Source organism: Hyperolius riggenbachi, chromosome 2 (genome assembly GCF_040937935.1).
Source record: "Hyperolius riggenbachi isolate aHypRig1 chromosome 2, aHypRig1.pri, whole genome shotgun sequence".
Taxonomy (NCBI): domain Eukaryota; kingdom Metazoa; phylum Chordata; class Amphibia; order Anura; family Hyperoliidae; genus Hyperolius; species Hyperolius riggenbachi.
Genome location: NC_090647.1, coordinates 474,521,765 through 474,545,762, shown reverse-complemented (window position 1 = coordinate 474,545,762; position 23,998 = coordinate 474,521,765). Strand labels below are relative to the sequence as shown.

The window sequence follows — 23,998 nt, the reverse complement described above, 5'->3', positions numbered from 1 at the left end:
TCGAATATTCGACTGACCTCGAATAATTTACTATTCGAATTCGACCAAACTCGAATTTTAAAATGGGGTATTTGAGCACCACTGCTATACACCAACTGACTGGATTCAACAACTTATCACGCACTCTTAAAGCGGTATTGTCACCATAAAAATCAAATTTCAACAGCAACTGGTCTGAGTGTATTAAGTGATAAAGATGCTAATCCTGCATTCAAAACTTGCCAAACTTTTTCTGCTGTTATGGTTTGGAGTTATCACATACTTAAGGAGCATTGGCCCTTTAGTAGTCAGTGGCAAACAGTTGAATGCTGGAAGTTCTTTTTATCTATAATATACAGTGGTTTGCAAAAGTATTCGGCCCCCTTGAAGTTTTCCACATTTTGTCATATTACTGTCACAAACATGAATCAATTTTATTGGAATTCCACGTGAAAGACCAATATAAACTGGTGTACACGTGAGAAGTGGAATGAAAATCATACATAATTCCAAACATTTTTTACAAATAAAGAAATGTAAAGTGGGGTGTGCGTAATTATTCAGCCCCCTTTGGTCTGAGTGCAGTCAGTTGCCCATAGACATTGCCTGATGAGTGCTAATGACTAAATAGAGTGCACCTGTGACAGCCTCAGAGGTTGTCTAAGAGAATATTGGGAGCAACAACACCATGAAGTCCAAAGAAAACACACCAGACAGGTCAGGGATAAAGTTATTGAGAAATTTAAAGCAGGCTTAGGCTATAAAAAGATTTCCAAAGCCTTGAACATCCCACGGAGCACTGTTCAAGCGATCATTCAGAAATGGAAGGAGTATGGCACAACTGTAAACCTACCAAGACAAGGCCGTGTACATAAACTCACAGGCCGAACAAGGAGAGCGCTGATCAGAAATGCAGTCAAGAGGCCCATGGTGACTCTGGACGGGCTGCAGAGATCTACAGCTCAGGTGGGGGAATCAGTCCGTAGGACAACTATTAGTCGTGCACTGCACAAAGTTGGCCTTTATGGTAGAGTGGCAAGAAGAAAACCATTGTTAACAGAAAAGCATAAGAAGTCCCGTCTGCCACAAACCATGTGGGGGACACAGCAAACATGTGGAAGAAGGTGCTCTGGTCAGATGAGACCAAAATGGAACTTTTTGGCCAAATTGCAAAACGCTATGTGTGGCGGAAAACTAACACTGCACATCACTCTGAACACACCATCCCCACTGTCAACTATGGTGGTGGCAGCATCATGCTCTGGGGGTGCTTCTCTTCAGCAGGGACAGGGAAGCTGGTCAGAGTTGATGGGAAGATGGATGGAGCCAAATACAGAGCAATCTTGGAAGAAAACCCCTTGGAGTCTGCAAAAGACTTGAGACTGGGGCAGAGGTTCACCTTCCAGCAGGACAACGACCCTAAACATAAAGCCATGGCAACAATGGAATGGTTTAAAAACAAAACATATTTATGTGTTAAGCCTCATCTACACGGGTAGATGAGGCTGCGATCTGGAGGCTCGATTAGCCGGCGGATCGCCTCTTCCGCGTCCCCGTGCGTGCCCGCCTCGTCCCCGCTCCCCGCGCGTGCGCCGCATTAGATTCCCTGCCATTGTCCCCTCGCGGGGAGCGAGCAGGGAATCGGCGGAAGCAAGATCCGTCCTGTCGGATCTTATCAATCGAGCCGCATCATCGGCTCGATTGATAAGGAACATCGCGGCCGCATCTACGCGTGTAGATGCGGCTTTAGAATGGCCCAGTCAAAGTCCAGATCTAAATCCAATCAAGAATCTGTGGCAAGATCTGAAAACTGCTGTTCACAAATGCTGTCCACCTAATCTGACTGAGCTGGAGCTGTTTTGCAAAAAAGAATGGGCAAGGATTTCAGTCTCTAGATGTGCAAAGCTGGTAGAGACATACCCTAAAAGACTGGCAGCTGTAATTGCAGCAAAAGGTGGTTCTACAAAGTATTAACTCAGGGGGCTGAATAATTACGCACACCACACTTTGCAGTTATTTAAAAAAAATTGTTTGGAATCGTGTTTAATTTTCATTCCACTTCTCATGTGTACACCACTTTGGCCTCAATTCACTAAGATCATGCTGGAGATAATAAGGCAAGAGAAAATTTACCTCACACAGTGAGAGAGTTATCTTACCTCTTCATTCCTTAAGTTACCTCCTCTGTAGTTAATTTACCTCATCTGTAGTTAATTTACCTCATCTGTAGTTAATTTACCTCCTCTGTAGTTATTTTCACACTCAGTTAATTAACTCTGGAGTTATTTTAAAGATTGAAGAGTTAACTTAAAGACAGAAGAGTTAACTTTAGGTTTGCCTGAGGTAAAATGTTTCCTGAATACTACATGCCTTATCACCATGGTAACAACTCTAGAAGAGTTATTAAAGACAGGAGATAAGCTTAGTGAATTGAGACCTTTGTATTGGTCTTTCACATGGAATTCCAATAAAATTGATTCATGTTTGTGGCAGTAATATGACAAAATGTGGAAAACTTCAAGGGGGCCGAATACTTTTGCAATCCACTGTATTCCTCATCTTCCATTTATTTCCCTGCCTAGCTTCTTATCTGAAACACCTCTGCTCACTTGTGTTTACAAGCAAGGCTTAGGTGACTCAGTGATTGGAGTAGAAAAGAAAAAAAAACAGTGCAGTTCCTAGTATACACCTCAGTGGGAGTGTCTGAAGACTCTGGGAGGAGAGCAGCTAATGAATACACAATGAGCAAGAGAAGGGAAGAGTGGGGAAAACAAGAGTCAGGGAGGATATGATGTCAGCATTAGCTTGGCAAAATGGCCACTGCCTAGAATAGAATTTTCTGCTTTTCCTTTATAAAATGTAAAGGAATCATTACGTGGATAGCACAATACATGTTATGTAATGTAAAACTAGTATTCATCTACTTATATATGAGTTTTTTATTTCTTGGTTAGCATGGGTGTCGCTTGTTCTTTAACACTACCTTTTTAAAATACCCCTGGACTCGTCTCTAAGCCATTTTGCATTTTAACCCCATCATGTACAGCACACAGGGCCGGATTTGTACTCTTTACCGCCCAAGGCTAATGTCACCAGCCACTCACTTCAGTATGGGTAACCTGATGACCCCTTCCCCTCCCCCGCTCCAGTATAGGTAGCCAGAAGACTCCCTTAATCCCTCCCCTCCCCCCCCCCTTTCAGTACAGCTCACCTTCACACCGCAGCAGCCATCCATCTCACTCATTTCTACACTCATCTCCAGTGCAGAAGCTTCCTCTTACCCTCCGTCTCCAATGCTGCCCAAGTCCATAGCCAACAGGCAACAGCCACCATGCAATCGTGCACAGAGAGCAAGGTGGCTGCTGCACAGGCCGCTAGCAGCAGAGTACGGCGGTCAGACGCTTGTCTGATCTTCCTGCATTGCAGCATTTGCAAGCTTCCAAATGCTGCAACAGTATAGTCCGCTGCTTTGGTGCCCTTGTTCCTGTGGTGCCCTAGGCCACGGCCTAGGCGGCCTAGGCCTGAATCCGGCCCTAACAGCACAGGCTGTAAGATCTTGTACACCCTGCCTGGGTTCTCCAGCACCACCATCACTACGATTTTAAATACCACCAAGCACTTCTTGTTTGCTCTGATTGTCTGTGAGATCCTACGTGCTTTAGTAACAAATGTTAGAACCCTTTGTAACAGTTGTCACATGCAAATATCAAAACCCAGAAATGGCATTACATTGTGTTTACATGTATCTTTTTTTTTTTTGATGATGATGAAGTACATTTTGTCTGGTAGGTTACAGATGTGGTTACTTATTTTCCTAAATGTACAGCACTTTTAAATGAACTTGTAGCTATTATTTTAGTAGATACCAGTTGTTTAGCAATAGGGAGTGCAGAGGTTGCAACCACATCGGGTCCCTGGACCAGAGGGGCCCACTAGAGTCTCTCCTTCATTCGTCTTATTAGCTTTGCATTGGTGCCATGCTGGTATTGACAACGTCTATATGTGCATTGAATATTAGTCATCTTTAACAAACATTTTCTTTTTCTGATTAGACCTGTAGCTATCCTTGGTACGTTTTGAGACTTCATATCAATAGAGTTCTTGGGGCCCCATGTAAAACTGGCACAGGGGCCCCAAGCTTCTTAGTTATGCCACTGGTAGTTACATCATCATACTGCTGTTTATAGACCAACCCGTGTCCCTGATCTTTGGCTGGGGTATTATTACAGCAAACTGACAGATTTACACCTAACTGAGATGGTGTAGCATATACAGATAGGTACATGCCCACAGGGCACGTGTAAATACGCGTACAGCCTGGTAGACTTTACATGCGCTCTGTGTGCATGTTGCATGTGACAGCTGATAGTGTATACAGCCCATGATGAGATAAACATGGGTACATAATGTATTGTTCCTATTAATAATTTGTGTGAGGTGCCTTTATACATTTTTTTCACTGTAAGGGTTAAAACCCTGTATTTTTATCTATGCAAATGAGGCAGCCGAACAGCAGTCAAATGCAGTCACAGCTCTCCTGAAAAGTAAAAATAAGTCAAAACACTTCTATGTGGCTGTGGAAACACTGCCGATAACAAGACAGAGCTATAAAGTCCAAAGGCAATTGGTTTTGAAGCTGAATGGAGCAGATTTTACTTCACACTGACAAGACTTCTGTTTACAATTCTGTCTTAGAAATTCGGCTCTTAAATTGAAAATAAGGAAATGAGACTCCAAAAAAGTTCTACTTATCATTATTTCTAAGCATACAATTATCTCATACGTTTATTGTCAGCTCAGGTTTGCTTTGATGAGGTTCTGGGATGCTGTTGAGTGCACAGAATGACTGAATATGGTGATTGAGTACCTAAAGTCACATCTCCAAATTCTACAATTCATCAGAAAGGTAATATAACACCCGGTGTGTAATAATATATCTTTCTCACATATGAGTTTTCATCATATGGCATCTATCAGTGTGGAGAGACAGACAGCTGTGGGTTTGAAAGGGAGGGTTAGAAGTTGTGGGTGTCTGAGAAACTGAAGTATCGCTACCATTACATTTGTCTGTGAGATCAGAGATTGGAGAGATTCTGCATTCTTGACAAATGAGTAAAACAATTGTTGGAACTGGGGAGTTTTTGTCATCTTCTTTTATTGCTGTGCAGTGCCTTTTTGGGGGAATAAAGTAAAACATGTCTGCATCTCCTCTTTGTAAAACACACTTTTGGAACTGCAGGGGAACCAAGCACCATAATGACAGTGACTGCTGAGAGTTAATGCTCTTTGGTTTCGTTCTTTATCGTAGACCGTATTGTGTGGAATATATGAATACCGTATATAATTTGAAATGCACAATTGTTTTTTGTGTTTCACTTAAATTATTTTTGCATTGTTGATTTGCAATTGCTCACCTGACTGAGTTAGACAAAACTGTCCTCTTGTGCCAATGCCAGATGCTGCTTTGTTAGCCTGAGCCATCAAAACTCCTCCCCCTGTCTCACCATGACTTATACAGAACTGATCACCTGACCCCACTCATCACCTTCCTATTCTGTTGAAAGGTTAAATCTGCACTGAAGCCCTATAGATCCACAGAGTCTTGTCATCAATTCCTGTCTATTTTCTCCCTGATCAATGTTTCATATTTATTTCTCTTTAAAAAACGAAGAGGGATATGGAGGTTGCCATATTTATTCCCTTTTACAGTGACACTGAAGCGAACATTTTATTATGATATAATGAATTGGTTGTCTAATGCGGATAATTAATAGAACATTATTAGCAAAAAAATAGTCTCATATTTTTATTTTCAGTTCTATATTTTTTTTTTATAACATTGCATCATTCTCTAATATTTGCAGTTTACACACTACACTCAGCATTCTAAATTATTTCACAGAGCAGGCTAATGACCTTTTTAACTTTCCTCTGCAGAAAAAAAACTAAATACAGTGACAGACAGTTGAAATGATCAGCTTCAGAAGACAGAGCTCTCTGCAACTTTGAAAGTCGAAGAGCTCAGTGAAGCTCTTTTGCATAGATAACAACCAGTTTCTAAACTCTTCCTGTACTGGAAACAATATTAGACTCATATCTCTGCTGCTAATGTTTTATTTCTTAGCTGTACTATACATGCAAATCACTATATCGTCATAAGTTTATTTTCACTTCAGATTCCCTTTAAACAAAACCAGTTGCCTAGTAGTCCTACTGATCTCTTTGGCTGTATTAGTGTCTGAATGTCTGAATGACAAGCATGCATCTAATCTAGTCAGACTTCAGTCATAGACATGATCTGCATGTTTGTTCAGGGTCTATGGCTAAAAGTATTAGACATAGAGGCTCAGTAAAAATCGCCAGGAAGGCTGATCACATTAAAAGTAAATAATAATTATGTCAACATCCAAATCCTTCTCAGTTATAAAACTCTATGTTAACCGAAAGAAATTAAATAAATTATCCATTATTTATTTAGCATACCTGTCCTGTTGTTTTGGTGTTCATTTTCACATTAAAGAGAATGTGATATGAATAAAAAGAGCGTTTCTGCTTGTTTCCATCTTTACTTTTTCTCTGTGATGCCACAAGTGACGTCGCTTCTGCCCTTTTCTTCTTCTTTTTTTTTATTTTGAACACAACTCAATGTAAATGTATTGCTTATATTACAGATTACTGTCCCTCCCCCAGCAAACATCAACTAGATAACAGGCTTACATCAATCACTGTGTAAACTCCTCAAAGGGGACCCAGTGGCGTAGCTAAAGAGCTATGGGCCCCGGTGCAAGTTTTACATGGGCCCCCCCAAGCACTCTATACATAACAATTGATACGCCACACCAAAACCTGCCAATGGCAACCACAGTGTCAGAGGTGCAAGAAGGGGATGGGGAACAGTTTGTTAATGATTACTGCTATTCAAAGCATCTATAGAAGTGATTTCAGGGACCAGAACCATCTCTGGGCATGCAGGCAGACTGGCAACATCAGAACGTGTTCCCACTAAGGAAGCATCAGAGCACGCTAACACCTTAGACACACTTGGGCATTCTGGCACACAAAGAACATCTGGGCACACCGGCACAAGAGAAACCTCTGGGCATGTCAAGGAACTGTGAGCCTCAGGGTCAGCCAAGACAGGACCAAAACCAGGACTGGCCAAAAAAAATCATCATGACTAAACTTCGCAACTACTGGACTTTTACACGAGAATGCTGGATCAGACTTAGATGTCGCTGATTCCAGCAAAGTCAGTAACAAATCAGATTCAGGGGCACTAACAAGACAGGACAAATCTTCTGATGTATGCACTGAACCAGATAGGGACTCCACAACTACCTCTGGACTGGACAGAGACTCATTTAATACACTGGATTGGAGCTCATGAGGCGCTGCAGAACAAGTCAGTATTGCAGCAGCCCCCACTGGACTAGGCAAAACTGAGGAATTCCCTGGACAGGAAGGGGACTCTGGAACCTCTGCCACAGCGGCCAGAGAACCAGAATCTTTCAGGATACAGGGCTGGGTTTCAGGAACACTCATCAGACCGGACTGAAATTCTGAGATCTCTATTATTTTGACCAGAGAATCAGAATTATCCATGTTACAGGGCAAGACTTCTGAAACATTCAGAGGACAGGGCTGGAGTTCCTCGGCTGTTACAACACTGGAGAGGGACTCAACATTGGTTAAATCAGACTGTGTACAGGGCAAGGTATCTAACACAATTGCTGACAAGGACAATATTTCAATGGCTTCTGCTTTGCTGGGCAGAAATTCACCAAGTTTTATTAGAGCAGACTGTAATTCCAAAACAGCTGCTAGACAAGTGAATATTACTGCAACACCAACTGAGGTAAGCAGTGCCTCAGACCCTTCTGCTAGAGGGTTTGAAATATCCAAAGTACTGGGTGAAGCATAAGACTCTGCGACCACAGCTTCACTGGACAGGATCACTGAACAGTCCATATTGCAGGGCAAAACCATGGAAGCACCTGCTGGACAGCATAATGATTCTGTGACCTGAGTTTCATTGGAGAGATCTACTGCACAATTAATGGTACAGGGCAAATTTATTGGAAAATTTTCTGAACAAGGTAATAATTCTGCGATTTCAGGTTCACATAGCAGATGCTCTGAGCTATTCACGAAACTAGAGCGAGGTGTAGAAACAGGAAGATCAAGACACAATGTTTGCGCATCTGAATCACCATTCATTTGTAAAATTGGAAAATTCAGATGCTGGGGTTCTGAGTTTACTAGACAGGATTGCTGGGACTCGGAAACTGATGTAGTGCATCTATTGGCATCTGCTGGATCAGACAGGAGTTGAACTTTATTAACACAGGTAATTTCTGCAGAAGTGTTTGCAGAGACAGGCAAGATTTTTCTGGTGTCTATTTCACTAAACAAAGAGTCATGAGTACTGGCTAGGCTGGACTCGGAAGTCAGCAGGACCTCTGGATTCTCTGCTGAGAAATTTGCGCAGGGCAAGGTTAAGAATGTATCAGTGGCTTCTGTTTTACTGGGAAGTAACACTGAGTTATCCATGGAATTGCAGGAACTTCAATTTCACACAAAAAGAGCTCCGAATCACCTGCTGAATCAGCCAAAGGTGCTGAAGCAGGCGGGTCAGAACGCCAAATTTGCGAATTCGGAGTCACATAAAAATCATCCAAAATCAGTTCCCACACATCAATCAAGGGAGCCACACAGTCATACCTACACACACCAGCCTCTATTAGGTTATAGGCTGACTTAATGCATGCGTTCAATACCATTTCACTTTTTGCACTGTAAAATTGACAAAATGAACTTGAATCATTCTTCCATTCACAGACCAGGGCTTCCATCTCTCCCCTCTCGAATGGAGGATCCCATGCATACTTAACAGCGAAACATTTAGGCTGATCACAGTCTGCAGATATGATTGTGGCAGGCACATGTATAGGGTTAATTAGCAGGTGATTGGCAGATTCCTTATTCTTAAGAATCTCCAATACCTGTAGCAAGTGTTGAACTGTAGTGTATGCAAACTTCCCTTGGTTCACAAATAAGTTGATTTGTTCAATACTCTGTAATATCTCATCATAATCATACTCAGATAATTCTTTTAAACAAAAATCTTTATTTTCCCTAGCCAGGGAGGAAAGTTCATTAGTAGTTTCATAAGTCCATTTAACTCCCCTGAAAGACAATTGCATTTCATTATCTGTTAATGGCAGAATCTCATTATAGGTCTCAGTCGCTAAGGATAACGATTCTGCAGATTGGACACGTTTCTTAGAACGTTTGCGTTTTGCCTTTGACCCTGCTGTTTTCCCTGCTGTTTTTGGTGATTTATTCAAGGCTGCAGGAAAATTATCAGGAACACTCTCTGCTTGCTGATCATTTTTGCAAACAATTGAAGGAGCAGCTGATTGGCCTGCTGCCAGGAGTTCATTTAGAGGAAAAGGCAATGGATCTATGCGCAACCAGTTATGGATCACAAACGCTAGAAATTCCAGCGGTCTCTCATTCAAATCGGAATGATTGAGAACATCACATGCCCACTGAAGCAATTGCCCTTTAAACAAAATATAAACTAGCTGGAGTGCCCAGGTTGAAACAGGAGTCGCTTGGAGATCGGGATTGGCCAGGAACCTGGCACATTCAGAGAAAAACTCATTTTCTGTTTCAGGGTTAAGTTCTTCAAATTTCTTAAAGGAACAGGAACCATAATTAACTGTGTCATACTTTCTGGGAATCCCCCCCACAATGGGGATTGGTAATGGGGTTTTCATAATGTAAGGCTTGGTGGTGTATTCTCCACAGTCAGCATGCAACGCATGAGCTGGCGTGGAGGAGGTACACACACTAGCACAAGGAAACAGGCTATCCCTAGTATAGTGGAGGGGAGGACTGACTCCAATAGGAGATTGTGGCGCACAGAGCCGGTGCAGATCTGACAGCCACAAACAATGCTTTCGTTATAACGTCTCAGCGCAAAGTAGCGCTGAGCGCATAAACCAGAACTGAGGAGATCAGGACAGGAAGACAGAATGAACGCTTGCTAGCTAGCGGCTACTTAGCGACAGCAAGCGTCCAAAACCAGACAGACTGGAATGAGGCAGCCAATGCGATGCGGCGATGGCATGCCTCACAAAGACAGGACAGGATAGTCAGAAAATAGCAGGATTAAGATAGATGAACGTAACACAGATAAATATACAACAAGTATGTTTTCCTAGCGTATTACAATTACAGCTATCAATGAAACTATTTGTAACGTCTGACTAACATATTTATATATCGGCAATGAACCGATATATGACATAAGCAGGAACGCTGACTAGGAATAGAGTAACACAGGGAACAGGACTCAGAAGGATTCGTTATCTCTTCGCAGAGATGAACGCAATCCACAAACGGCAACAGAACAGGACTCAGAAGGATTCGTTATCTCTTCGCAGAGATGAACGCAATCCACAAACAGTAACAGAACAGGATTCAGAAGGATTCGTTATCTCTTCGCAGAGATGAACGCAATCCACAAACAGAACCAGGAGCAGGGTAACTACCTCAGCACGGGTGGTCACGGTACGCGCAACCTACCAAAACGTGCTGGAAAGCTGACTAACTGCACACAGGATATAAACAGTTCGTGTACGTATACATCAGCGACACTGATGTATCAACGTAACACAAATACAAGGAAAATAATAAACGTGCTGGTATGCATATATATTGGCAATGAACCAATATATGATGCAAAGACCAGCAAAGTATCTTTATAACAAGAAACACGATCGGGGGCTAAAGCGACAGCAAGGCAGGCTTAAGCTGAAGCTATGAAAACCCAAGGAAACCCTGCAGGAAGCAGATCTTTATACTGAGGTCATCCAATGGGAGCAGACATGCAGATTCCCACACAGGTGAATGATAATCAGTCACAAGCTGACAGCAGGGAAAGACAGACAAAGCTATGCAGCTTGCATGGAAATAGATCAGAACTGCCTGAGCTGCAGCACTACTACTTCCAGCAATAGCTGCTGCAGCAGCGATCATTACACTATCTAAATGAATTTTCCCTCCTTTTCTTGTCACTAATACAGCTTTCTTTTGGTGCTATTTGATTGCTGCTGCGATTTTTAGTTTTTATTATATTCATCAAAAAAGACATGAATTTTGTCAAAAAATGATTTTTTTTTACTTTCTGTGATAAAATTTCTCAAAGTAAAATTTCTGTATACATTTTTGTCCAAATTTATTGTGCTACATGTCTTTGATAAAAAATAAAAAAAAAACATTCCGTGTATATATATTGGTTTGGGTAAAAGTTATAGCGTTTACAAACTATGGTGCAAAAAGTGAATTTTCCCATTTTGAAGCATCTCTGACTTTTCTGAGCACCTGTCATGTTTCATGAGGTGCTAAAATTCCAGGATAGTATAAATACCCCAGAAATGACCCCATTTTGGAAAGAAGTCATCCCAAAGTATTCACTGCGAGGCATGGTGAGTTCATAGAAGATTTTATTTTTTGTCACAAGTTAGCGGAAAATGACACTTTGAGACAAAAAAAAAGTTTCCATTTCTGCTAACTTGTGACAAAAAATGAAATCTGCTACGGACTCACCATGCCCCTCTCTGAATACCTTGAAGTGTCTACTTTCCAAAATGGGGTCATTTGTGGGGTGTGTTTACTGTCCTGGCAATTTGGAGGGTGCTAAATTGTAAGCACCCCTGTAAAGCCTAAAGGTGCTCATTGGACTTTGGGCCCCTTAGCGCAGTTAGGCTGCAAAAAAGTGCCACACGTGGTATTGCCGTACTCAGGAGAAGTAACGGAATACCTTGGGGTGTCTTCTTTCTAAAATGGGGTCACTTGTGGGGTTCCTATACTACCCTGGCATTTTAGGGGCCCTAAACCGTGAGGAGTAGTCTTGAAACCAAATGACTCAAAATGACCTGTGAAATCCTAAAGGTACACATTGGACTTTGGGCCCCTTAGCGCAGTTAGGGTGCAAAAAAGTGCCACACATGTGGTACCGCCATACTCAGGAGAAGTAGTATAATGTTGTAACGATTGTATAACGTGTGGTGTAGCAACACAGACGTCTGATTACTATGTGATCTGCAGAATCACCAATGATACAGACTCTATACCTGATTATGTGGTGATCTGCAGTATCACCAATAATGCAAGTATAGAAGACGGAAATACAGAGATGAGTAGTGTTTGGTGCAACAGTAAGAATAGTTTGACTGGACCTCACCAGAGGAGCTGGTGGGTACTATCTGTAACTGTAACTGGATAGTTAGACTAGACCTCACCAGGAGAGCTGGTGGGTACTATCTGCAACAGTAACTGAATAGTTTGACTAGACCTCACCAGAGGAGCTGGTGGGTACTATGTGCAACAGTAACTGGATAGTTTAACTAAACCTCACCAGAGGAGCTGGTGGGTACTATGCAACAATAATTGAATGGTTTAGCTAGACCTCACCAGAGGAGCTGGTGAGTACTATCAGAAGAGCACTTCAGCAGTGGCACGGGCCCACTGGTGAGTAGAGAGGTCAGACAGGCTAGGTTCGGCAACTGAGAGACAGATACAGTACAGAATCAGTAGGCAAAAGAGTAGTAGGTATTCAGGCAGAGGTTCAGCAACTAGATCAGATGAGCAGAGGTACAGAAAGGTAAAGCAATAGCAGTCAGAGAAAAGCCAGAGTCATACACAGAATATCAATAATAATACAATAATGCAATAGTCCTAGTCTTGTGTGAAATCCCTGGTTTCCTCCCAGATCAAAGCACACCGGATACTAGTCTAAGGTCTGAGCACTAACACGAATGTATTCGCAACAGCAGACAGTTTGAAAGTGGGAGCGAGAGGCTTAAGAAGCAGAGGAGACCTCACAGCCACGCCCCCTCCTATCAACCAATCCGGGGTGCCGTGAGTCTCCTCTGACGTCAGCCGACCAGCAGGTCAGCTGACGCGCCTCCTCCCAGCATAAAGGTTCTGTCTGTGCGCGCACGCGCCCACGCGAGACAGCGACCCTAAAAGCAAATGACAGTCCCGTCCTCGGCGTGCTAGACGGAACGGTCGGTGTGGCGGGTAGGGGGAACGGAGGCAGCTGCGGTGACAGTGCTGTTCGCCGCAGCTGCCCTGCCCGTCATTACAAATGTGTTTTGTGGTGTATTTTTACATATACCTATGCTGGGTGGGAGAAATACCTCTGTAAATGACAATTTTTTGATTTATTTACACACAATTGTCTATTTACAGAGATATTTCTCCCACCCAGCATGGGTATGTGTAAAAATACACCCTAAAACACATTATACTACTTCTACTAGGTACGGCGATACCACGTGTGGCACTTTTTTGCACCCCAACTGCGCTGAGGGGCCCAACGTCCTATGAGTACCTTTAGGATTTCACAGGTCATTTTGCTGCATTTGGTTTCTAGACTACTCCTCACGGTTTAGGGCCCCTAAAATGCCAGGGCAGTATAGGAACCCCACAAGTGACCCCATTTTAGAAAGAAGACACCCCAAGGTATTCCGTTAGTAGTATGGTGAGTTCATAGAAGATTTTATTTTTTGTCACAAGTTAATGGAATTTGCCTCACGGCCCTAAACCGTAAACCAGTAGTAAACCAAATGCCTCAAAATGACCTGTGAATAGGACGTTGGGCCCCTTAGCGCACCTAGGCTGCAAAAAAAGTGTCACATGTGGTATTGCCGTACTCAGGAGAAGTAGTATAATGTGTTTTGGGTTGTATTTTTACACATACCCATGCTAGGTGGGAGAAATATCTCTGTAAATGGACAATTGTGTGTAAAAAAAATCAAAAAATTGTCATTTACCAGAGATATTTCTCCCACCCAGCATGGGTATGTGTAAAAATACACCCCAAAACACATTATACTACTTCTCCTGAGTACCGCGATACCACGTGTGACAGTTTTTTGCTAAGGGGCCCAACATCCTATTTACAGGTCCTTTTGAGGCATTTGGTTTCTAGACTACTCACGGTTTAGGTCCCCTAAAATGCCAGGGCAGTATAGGAACCCCACAAGTGACCCCATTTTAGAAAGAAGACACCCGTATTCCGTTAGGTGTATGGTGAGTTCATAGAAGATTTTATTTTTTGTCACAAGTTAGTGGAAAATGACACTTTGTGAAAAAAACAATAAAAATCAATTTCCGCTAACTTTTGACAAAAAATAAAATCTTCTATGAACTCGTCATACACCTAACAGAATACCTTGGGGTGTCTTTTTTTCTAAAATGGGGTCACTTGTGGGGTTCCTATACTGCCCTGGCATTTTAGGGGCCCAAAACCGTGAGGAGTAGTCTGGAAACCAAACGCCTCAAAATGACTGTTCAGGGGTATAAGCATCTGCAAATTTTGATGACAAGTGGTCTATGAGGGGGCGAATTTTGTGGAACCGGTCATAAGCAGGGTGGCCTCTTAGATGACAGGTTGTATTGGGCCTGATCTGATGGATAGGAGTGCTAGGGGGGTGACAGGAGGTGATTGATGGGTGTCTCAGAGGGTGATTAGAGGGTAAAATAGATGCAATCAATGCACTGGGGAGGTGATCGGAAGGGGGATCTGAGGGTTTGGCCGAGTGATCAGGAGCCAACACGGGGCAAATTAGGGCCTGATCTGATGGGTAGGTGTGCTAGGGGGTGACAGGAGGTGATTGATGGGTGTCTCAGGGTGTGATTAGAGGGGGGAATAAATGCAAGCAATGCACTGGCGAGGTGATCAGGGCTGGGGTCTGAGGGCGTTCTGAGGGTGTGGGCGGGTGATTGGGTGCCCTAGGGGCAGATAGGGATCTGATGGGTAGAAGTGACAGGTGGTGACATGGGGTGATTGATGGGCAATTAATGGGTGTTTAGAGGAGAGAGCAGATGTAAACAATGCACTTGGGAGGTGATCTGACGGCGGGTCTGTGGGCGATCTGATGGTGTGGGTGGGTGATCAGATTGCCCGCAAGGGGCAGGTTAGGGGCTGATTGATGGGTGGCAGTGACAGGGGGTGATTGACAGGTGATTGACAGGTGATCAGTGGGTTATTACAGTGAAGAACAGATGTAAATAATGCACTGGCGAATTGATAAGGGGTGGTTTGAGGGCATTCTGAACGTGTGGGCGGGTGATTGGGTGCCCGCAAGGGGCAGATTAGGGTCTAATCTGATGGGTAACAGTGACATGTGGTGATAGGGTGTGATTGATGGGTAATTAGTGGGTGTTTAGAGGAGAGAACAGATGCAACAATGCACTTGGGAGGTGATCTGACAGCAGGTCTGCGGGCGATCTGATGGTGTGGGTGATCAGATTGCCCGCAAGGGGCAGGTTAGGGGCTGATTGATGGGTGGCAGTGACAGGTGATGACAGGGGGTGATTGATGGGTGATTGACAGCTGATCAGTGGGTTAGTACAGGGAAGAACAGATGTAAATAATGCACTGGCGAATTGATAAGGGGGGGTCTGAGGGCAATCTGAGCATGTGGGCGGTTGATTGGGTGCCCGCAAGGGGCAGATTAGGGCCTAATCTGATGGGTAACAGTGACAGGTGGTGATAGGGTGTGATTGATGGGTAATTAGTGGGTGTTTAGAGTAGAGAACAGATGTAAACAATGCACTTGGGAGGTGATCTGACAGCGGGGCTGCGGGCGATCTGATGGGATGGTGTGGGTGATCAGATTGCCCGTTAGGGGCTGATTGATGGGTGGCAGTGACAGGGGGTGATTGACAGGTGATTGACAGGTGATTGACGGGTGATTGACAGGTGATCAGTGGGTTATTACAGGGGGGATAGATGCATACAGCACACGGGGGGGGGGGGGGGGTCTGGGGAGAATCTGAGGGGTGGGGGGGGGGTGGTCAGAAGTCCCCTGGGGGCAGTTTAGGGCCTAAAAAAAATAGCGTTGACAGATAGTGACAGGGAGTGATTGATGGGTGATTAGGGGGGTGATTGGGTGCAAACAGTTGTTTGGGGGGTACGCAGGGGGGGTCTGAGGGGTGCTGTGGGCGATCAGGGGGCAGGGGGGGCAGATCAGTGTGTTTGGATGCAGACTAGGGTTCCTGCAGCCTGCCCTGGTGGTCCCTCGGACACTGGGACCACCAGGGCAGGAGGCAGCCTGTATAATATGCTTTTTATACATTACAAAGCGTATTATACGCTTTGCATGCGGCGATCGTGGGGTTAACAACCCGCCGGCGCTTCCGAACGGCCGGCGGGTTGTCGTCGTGGTTGGGCGGAGCCAGTTGCCGGGGGAAGCGCGATCGCTCCCCAGGCATGCCGAAAGGACGCAACGCCCATGGGCGTATTGCGGTTCTTTCGGCGTCCACTTTGCCGCCGCCCATCGGTTGTGGGCGGTCGGCAAGTGGTTAAACAAGGTGTGTATGAGGATCTGCAGATATCATAGACTATGAATGCATTTTGCAGGGACTGATCTTTTGCAGATACTGATCTTTTGAATGTGTACAGCATCTTTGTGTGCAGCATCTTGCAAAGATTTTTTTCTGATGGGGAGTTCAGCTCAATAGAATAGACTGTGTAGAGTATGGCTCGCATACTACATGGAAGGGGGTAAAATTGGTCTGATATCTTTCATTTATCTTTCAAGTGTGTACACACCATTAGGCAGTCGCACAGGAGTTAATGAAAACCTACTGTGTATAGCTAAATTTTGACCACAGTCATCCAGTGAGTAATTGTGCAAAGTTTAGAAAGCTTGGCATTTCAAACGTGATAACGGCAGCAGTATACGTTTTCTCATTGAAGTCAATGACTAAAATCTGATTGGCTGTTTTATTGGCCCACCTTTTTTTCCCCCAATCTATTAGCCCCAGTCACCCAGTGACCAACACTTTACAGTTTGGGAAGCCAGGAGTTCAAAGTGTAAAAATGGCTGCAGTTTTCCTTTCTCAACTGAAAAGCAAAGAGTGAAATTTGATTGATTGGTGGCTCCACCCACTTGCTAACACTGAGGGCATGTTTCCACTAACGCGAATTCGCATGCGTTGGCTGCATGCAAATTCGCATAACCAATACAAGTGGATGGGCCTGTTTCCACTTGTCAGGAATTCTGTGCGGTTTGCTGTGCAGAAAAATCTGTATGCCAGACCCGTCAGAATTCGCATGCCGCACACCTGCACGCGAATCGCCGGTAATGTAATTTAATAGGAAAACCCGCAAGCGTTATTTGTCTTGCGGTTTTCCATGCGTTTTCGCGTGCGTCGTCACATAAAAACCCATGTCAATGCTTACCGGCATTGACATGGTTAAAATCGCATAGCGCAAACCGCGAGCGATTCCGCGTGAAAATCCGCATGGAAACGCAAATGAATCCGCAGCCGCATGTGCATTCGTTGACGCGATTTTCACGTCAAAAACGCAACGCACAAGTGGAAACGTACCCTAAAACAAAGTCACCCAATAACCAACTGTGTTAACTGTGGGGTTCTTGGCATCAGTAATGTAAAAATGGGAGCAGTTTGAATCTCTCCATTGAAAACAATAGGTGAAATTTGATTGGGTGCTGTTGGTCCCACACACAGTTTCAACATTTTACACACATCCCTCCCCTTCCCCTGTGACATTGTGATTAACTATACAAAGTATTTGGACTCTGACATTAATACTTTCATGAATGGCATCATTTTTTTAATTATCCCACTGAGTAGAAATTTAAAGCTATGAGAGTGACAGCAGTTGGAAAATTTAAACTGTCACTTTCAACTGCCATAAGGCAGCTTAGCTGCTGATGATGTCAGGTGGATGAGATGGTACAGAGGGTAAATGTCTGCCTGCTAATCGCAAGGTTAGCGGTTCAAGTACCACCCAGGACATGGGCAGGCAAAAAAAAAAAAAAAAAAAACCTCTCTGAGCCAAGGACACCAGTGTTTTTATGTCTCTTTAGTTTTTAGACACAGCATAGCACAAACTATTTTACACTACAAGGTGAATGGCCCTTTACTGAGCCCCAGCAGGTCGTCACACTTTAACCACTTCACAACTGAGGGGTTTTACCCCTGTAGCACCAGATCAATTTTCACCTTTCATCGCTCCTTCCATTCATTCGTCTATACCTTTGTCATTATTTATCGCAATGAAATGAACTATATCTTGGTTTTTTCGCCACCAATTAGGCTTTCTTTAGGTGGGACATTATGCCAAGAATTATTTTATTCTAAATGTGTTTTAATGGGAAAATAGGAAAAAATTTGGGGAAAAAATCACTATTTTTCAGTTTTCGGCCATTATAGTTTTTAAATAATGCATGCTACTGTAATTAAAATCCATGAAATGTATTTGCCCATTTGTCCCCTTTATTACACCGTTTAAATTATGTCCCTATCACAATGTTTGGCGCCAATATTTTATTTGGAAATAAAGGTGCATTCTTTTCAGTTTTGAGGCCATCCCTAATTACAAGCCCATAATTTATAAAGTAACAGTGTTACACCCTCTTGACATAAATATTTAAAGAGTACAGTCCCTTAGGTAACTATTTGTGTGGTTTTTTTATTCAATTTTTTTTTTATTACCGAGCGGGAGCGCGAACCGCGGCGGTAGCTGGGGGGGGGGGTGCGGATATCTCCGTCCCTGGTTGTGAAAGGATGGAAAAAGGAGCGGAGATATCTGCACCTGTGGGGGTAAAGTGGTTAAAATAATTTAGTTTTAAATTTAAGCTAAAATAATATCTCAATTAACTCGAACAGCCACATGCTTAAAGGCAGAATCAGTGCATTAACCGTGGCATCGCTTAATGAGAACGCATTTGGCATTTGAATAGACGTAATGTAGTTTGTGTCCGCTGTTGAAATATTAATGCAATAATGATCCTGTTGAGTATTAAATCAAATGAACAGTAAGTTGCAATCAATACAGGCGGATAAATAAATATAATCTGGATGCCAGAATGTGAAATATGGTGGCAATCTAAAAACTGCTGAGCAAATCAAGGCGAACAGTTGAGCAATATGTTAAAAATATTCCTATGTTTCATTGACTGAAAAGCCACTTTTAGCTCTACAGTGCAGCTCTTTCACTTCCCCAACTCAAAAAACAACAAAAACTTTCTTTCCGATAGAGTAGAAAGTTACAATGAGAAAGTTTACATACATCTATTGAACTGGGGCGTTGATTGACCATCCAATACAATATTTATTATCGAATCGGATAAAAATCGGTGCCAACAAGAGCATGCCCAATGGATGACTCCACCAGTTTTGATTTGAGTTGAAATTAGACACATGTATCGATCCGTCATGCTGCAAGATGTGGGGCCGTCGTGGTAGATCAGGTGTGTGATGGTAATGGCGAGCATTATCAGGACGAGCGACGAACGTGGCAAAACCACTGGCGCTGTCCCCCTAATGTAAAATGTAACCTCCCCATCCGGTGCCCGGTGCAGTGCACTTATCTGTGCCCACTGCTGGCTCTGTCCACAATCTGGCACACTGGTGTCACGGAGATCGTGGGCGCATGTGTGATGTCACAAACGTACCCACTTATATGCCTTGAATGTGTATGCGGATCACGGGCAGAGCCCGAAGCCATCAGCAGCCAGGGACAGGTATCGTATACTGAATCAGGCACTGGGGGGAGGTGTCATTTTACATTGGGGAAAGTGTCAGGCCAGCAAAGCGGCAGATACGGCATCACAAGGCCGATTCCCAATCAATTTCAACATAAAATAGATTGGAAATTGGCCTGCGGTGTATGGCCAGCTGACAGATCTCTCTCTAATCAGATTCGATCAGAAAGAGATTTGTCTCTCGGTTGAATCTGCCCATCATTGCTAGATGTATGACTATCTTTCAATTAACACGTTCTCTGCAATGTGTGATACCAGCACTATATCATCCTGCTTTAAAGGGACTTTGTACTAGATCCGAATACTGTATATGAGTCCACTACTGTATTCTGAAAGAGAAGTGTTCAGTGATTGTAACTGATGCTGCTTCTTACCCTGAAAATCTTTTGCTGTCCCTAATCCAACCATCTGAAAACTGGTGAAATCTGGCCACAACATAGTCAGATCTGCAGCTCTGCCTAGCCTCCCTGCTATCTCCCACCTCACTCTACTGAAGAATCATGCTGTCTGCTTTGGCATTTGTGCAGAGACAAGACAGCTGCTCTGCATGTTCAGTGCTGTCTGGGTGACTGTTTCTGCAGACACGAGAAAATGCTGTATGACTCATTAGAAGAGAGGGGGTAAGGGCGTAATTACTGTGTAAAATCCATGAAAACAGTCTGCCTAATTATGTTTTAACAGATTTGTCCCATCATTAATCGACCCAGAGCCATGTTGTAAACCTTTCCTGGCACAACCTTGAAAAAGGTGGTAAGATTATCCAATTCTCAGTACAATGGAACTTCACAGAGCTCATCTATAAGAAGACCCTCTAATAATTTTTTTCCAGCCGATATACATAGTGTTTTTGTGTTGATGACATGATTCTCAATCTGCTCTTCTTTCTCTCTCTCGCAGGTGTGGTGGAAGCATGTCTTCTGCACTTACTGAAGAGAAGGGCTGCAGGATTCCTGCGCAGTGATAAGGTCGCAGCTTTATTCATGAAGGTTGCAAAAACATGCGCTACTGCTGCAGATATATGCAAGAAGGTGCAAGACCTGCAACAGGTGGAGGGCAGGTAAGAACCAGAAGACCTTACAGATTAGACCCTTTGGTTGCGCTCTTTGGGGCTTAGTCACAAAGCAGCGTTAACATTGTTGTGCGTAGGCAGAGCCGGACCGAGGCAGAGACGAAAGAGGCTCCAGTCTCAGGGTGCAGTGTAGGAGGGGGCGCACAACTCACTCAGCTATCATTTCCCTATTGTGTTTGAAACAGAGAGAAATAAGAAAAGGGAATACATGGCAGTGACTGCAAGCCAGATACCTAGAGATTAAGGTGTTGGGGTTGGGGGCCCTGGGGTGCCTTTTAGTCTAAAAGCAATCAGTGTGTGAGGGCTGGGGTGCGTGGAATGGAGGGGGGCACTTTGGTGTTCTCAGCCTTGGGTGCCGGAGAGCCTTGTCCCGTCTCTGTGTGCATGCAGGGCATGGCCATTTTAGCTTTACTTATGCCAAGTAGGTAGAACGCATTGTACAAGTAGCACAACCAGTGTCGTAGCTAGAAATTATGGGGCCCCATAGCTGAATTTATTATGGGGCCCTCAGTACAAGGCGCTCTTGAGCTGCCCCTACCCTATGGATAGGAGTTGATTGGGCAGTTTACATTCCCATGCAATGTACATTGTGCATAGTCCTTGGGTTAAAGGGAAGATCCGCGCTGGAAATAAAAAAACAACCCCACTTACCTGGGGCTTCTTCCAGCTCCTGGCAGTCGATCTGAGCCCTCGTAGCAGCTCCTCTCCCTCCCGGCGTCCAGAGGTGAAGAAGCTGACCTCGTCAGGTAGGCTTCCGGATCGGCTTCAAGTGCGCTCCACTGTGCGGGTCACGTGGTGTACGTGACGTCATCGGGTCTCTACTGCGCAGGCGCAGTAGTTCTGCACCTGCGCAGTGGAGACCCGATGACGTCCCTACACCACGTGACCACCCATCGTGCAGCACACATAAAGCCGACCCGGAAGCCAACCTGGCGAGTGCTTCTTCACCGCTGGACGCCGGGAGGGAGAGAAGCTGCTACGAGGGCTCAGATCGACTGCCAGGAGCTGGAAGAAGCCCCAGGTAAGTGCAGTTTGTTTTTTATTTCCAGCGCGGACCTTCCCTTTAAGAGGCACAGAGAGAGGGTGGAGAAACAAAAGAAAAATTAATAGTGAACACACCAAGTACAACCTTGCCCCCACCTGTACTCCAGGCCCATAGCAGTTGTTATGGTTGCTATGGCTAAGCTACGCCCCTGAGCACAGCTCATATTATCTAAGTAACCAAGTACAACCTTGGCCACCTCTGCTCCATTGCCCCATAGCAGTTGATATGGCTGCTATGGCTATGCTACACCCATGAGCACAACCTGTTGGTTATGTATTAGAGAAGACACTAGCAGTTTGTGATGAGGCAGAACTCGGTTTACTTGACTGGATTAAGTTGCGAGCATACAGAGCATTTCAGTAAAGTGTAACAGCAGACATCTCAGTTGTGAAGAGAAAAGGAAGAGATAAAGAAAACAAGTTTTTCAGAAAGACACAAATAACTGGTAACCTTAGCCTACGTTCGGGGTAAGCCGCGCAGGAGGTTTTCTCAGGCCCTGCTGGGCCGATTTGAATAATTTTTTTTTGCTGCACGCAGCTAGCACTTTGCTAGCTGCGTGAGCACACCGATCGCCGTCGCCCCGCGTTCAATCGCCGCTATCCGCCGCGCCCCCCCCCCAGACCCCGTGCACTGCCTGGCCAATCAGTGCCAGGCAGCGCTGAGGGGTGGATCGGGACTCCCAATGACGTCATGACGTCGATGACGTCATCCTGCCCCGTCACCATGGCGACAGGGGAAGCCCTCCAGGAAATCCCGTTCTTTGAACGGGATTTCCTGATCGGAGATCGCCGGAGGCTATCAAAGCGGGCGGGGGGATGCCGCTGCACAGCGGCTATCATGTAGCGAGCCTTGGGCTCGCTACATGATTTAAAAAAAAAATTAAAAAAGACAGCTGCGCTGCCCCCTGGCGGATTTTAATAGACCGCCAGGAGGATTAATATTTGCAGCAGTGCCATCTACTGGTCTAGTGGTGTTATTGCTAAATACTATATAAAGTACATGCAATTGTATTTCCAACACAATTCAGCAAATAGTTGAACTCAGGTTACTTAGGTAACATGACCTAAGTAACCTGTGTTCAGCTATTTGCTACATAACAGGTGTAAGTAACATTCAGTACATTCACACTGCATCAGTCGCATTGTAGGATAATTTTGCATTCCCTCTTATTACCAGAGTCCCCAACCGTCCCGTTTTCATCAGGACAGTCCTGATTTGGGGGGCCCCTCCCGCTATCCCGTGCTGCCCCCCTTCTGTCCCGGCCGCTGGGCAAGGGGGGTAAAAAAATGATCGAGGCACCAGCCCCGGGGATGCCGTATGCTATGTGGGATGGGTGGCCGCTATTTCGCCCTCCCTCCCTCCCTTCTAATGTGCCCCCCCAGTGTGTCCCCCCCGCCTGCAGAGAGTTAAAAGCGCAGCGGAGCGGGCTGCCATTATTCTTACCATTGTCTCTCCGTACCGGGATCTGGCTCTTCTAGGCTTCCTGCTTCCTGTGACGTCACAGGAAGCAGGAAGCCGAGAAGACCAGATGAGATCCCGGTGCAGAGAGGCAATGGTAAGATTAATGGCAGCCCACTCTGCTGTGCATTTAACTCTCTGCAGGCAGGGAGGAGGGGGGGGACACTGGGGGGCACATTAGGAGGGAGGGAGAAATAGCGGCCACCCATCCCGCATAGCATCCCCAGGGCTGGTGCCTCGATCAGTTTTTTCTCTCCCCTCCTCCCCACCCACGGGCACCCTCACGATCCCCCCCCCTCCCCCACCCACAGGCACCCTCACGGTCCCCCCACCCCCCTTTCGTTAATAATAATATTAAATAAAATAAAAATATTTATTTGTAACCGCACAGTGGAGCGCACTTGAAGCCGATCCGGAAGCCTACCTGACGAGGTCAGCTTCTTCACCTCTGGACGCCGGGAGGGAGAGAAGCTGCTACGAGGGCTCAGATCGACTGCCAGGAGCTGGAAGAAGCCCCAGGTAAGTGCAGTTTGTTTTTTATTTCCAGCGCGGACCTTCCCTTTAAGAGGCACAGAGAGAGGGTGGAGAAACAAAAGAAAAATTAATAGTGAACACACCAAGTACAACCTTGCCCCCACCTGTACTCCAGGCCCATAGCAGTTGTTATGGTTGCTATGGCTAAGCTACGCCCCTGAGCACAGCTCATATTATCTAAGTAACCAAGTACAACCTTGGCCACCTCTGCTCCATTGCCCCATAGCAGTTGATATGGCTGCTATGGCTATGCTACACCCATGAGCACAACCTGTTGGTTATGTATTAGAGAAGACACTAGCAGTTTGTGATGAG

The 23,998-nt window shown here is 44.8% G+C and overlaps 1 protein-coding gene across 6 annotated transcripts in view; it reads left to right on the top strand.

Moving 5' to 3' along the window:
• Window positions 1-23,998, top strand: part of SGSM2 (small G protein signaling modulator 2) — a 470,219-nt gene that overhangs the window by 232,966 nt on the left and 213,255 nt on the right. For all 6 annotated transcript variants that reach the window (XM_068265983.1, XM_068265978.1, XM_068265979.1 and 3 more), the window contains one exon: window positions 20,475-20,634. In XM_068265983.1, the coding sequence (XP_068122084.1) occupies window positions 20,475-20,634 (160 nt within the window). The remainder of the gene's footprint in view (window positions 1-20,474; window positions 20,635-23,998) is intronic.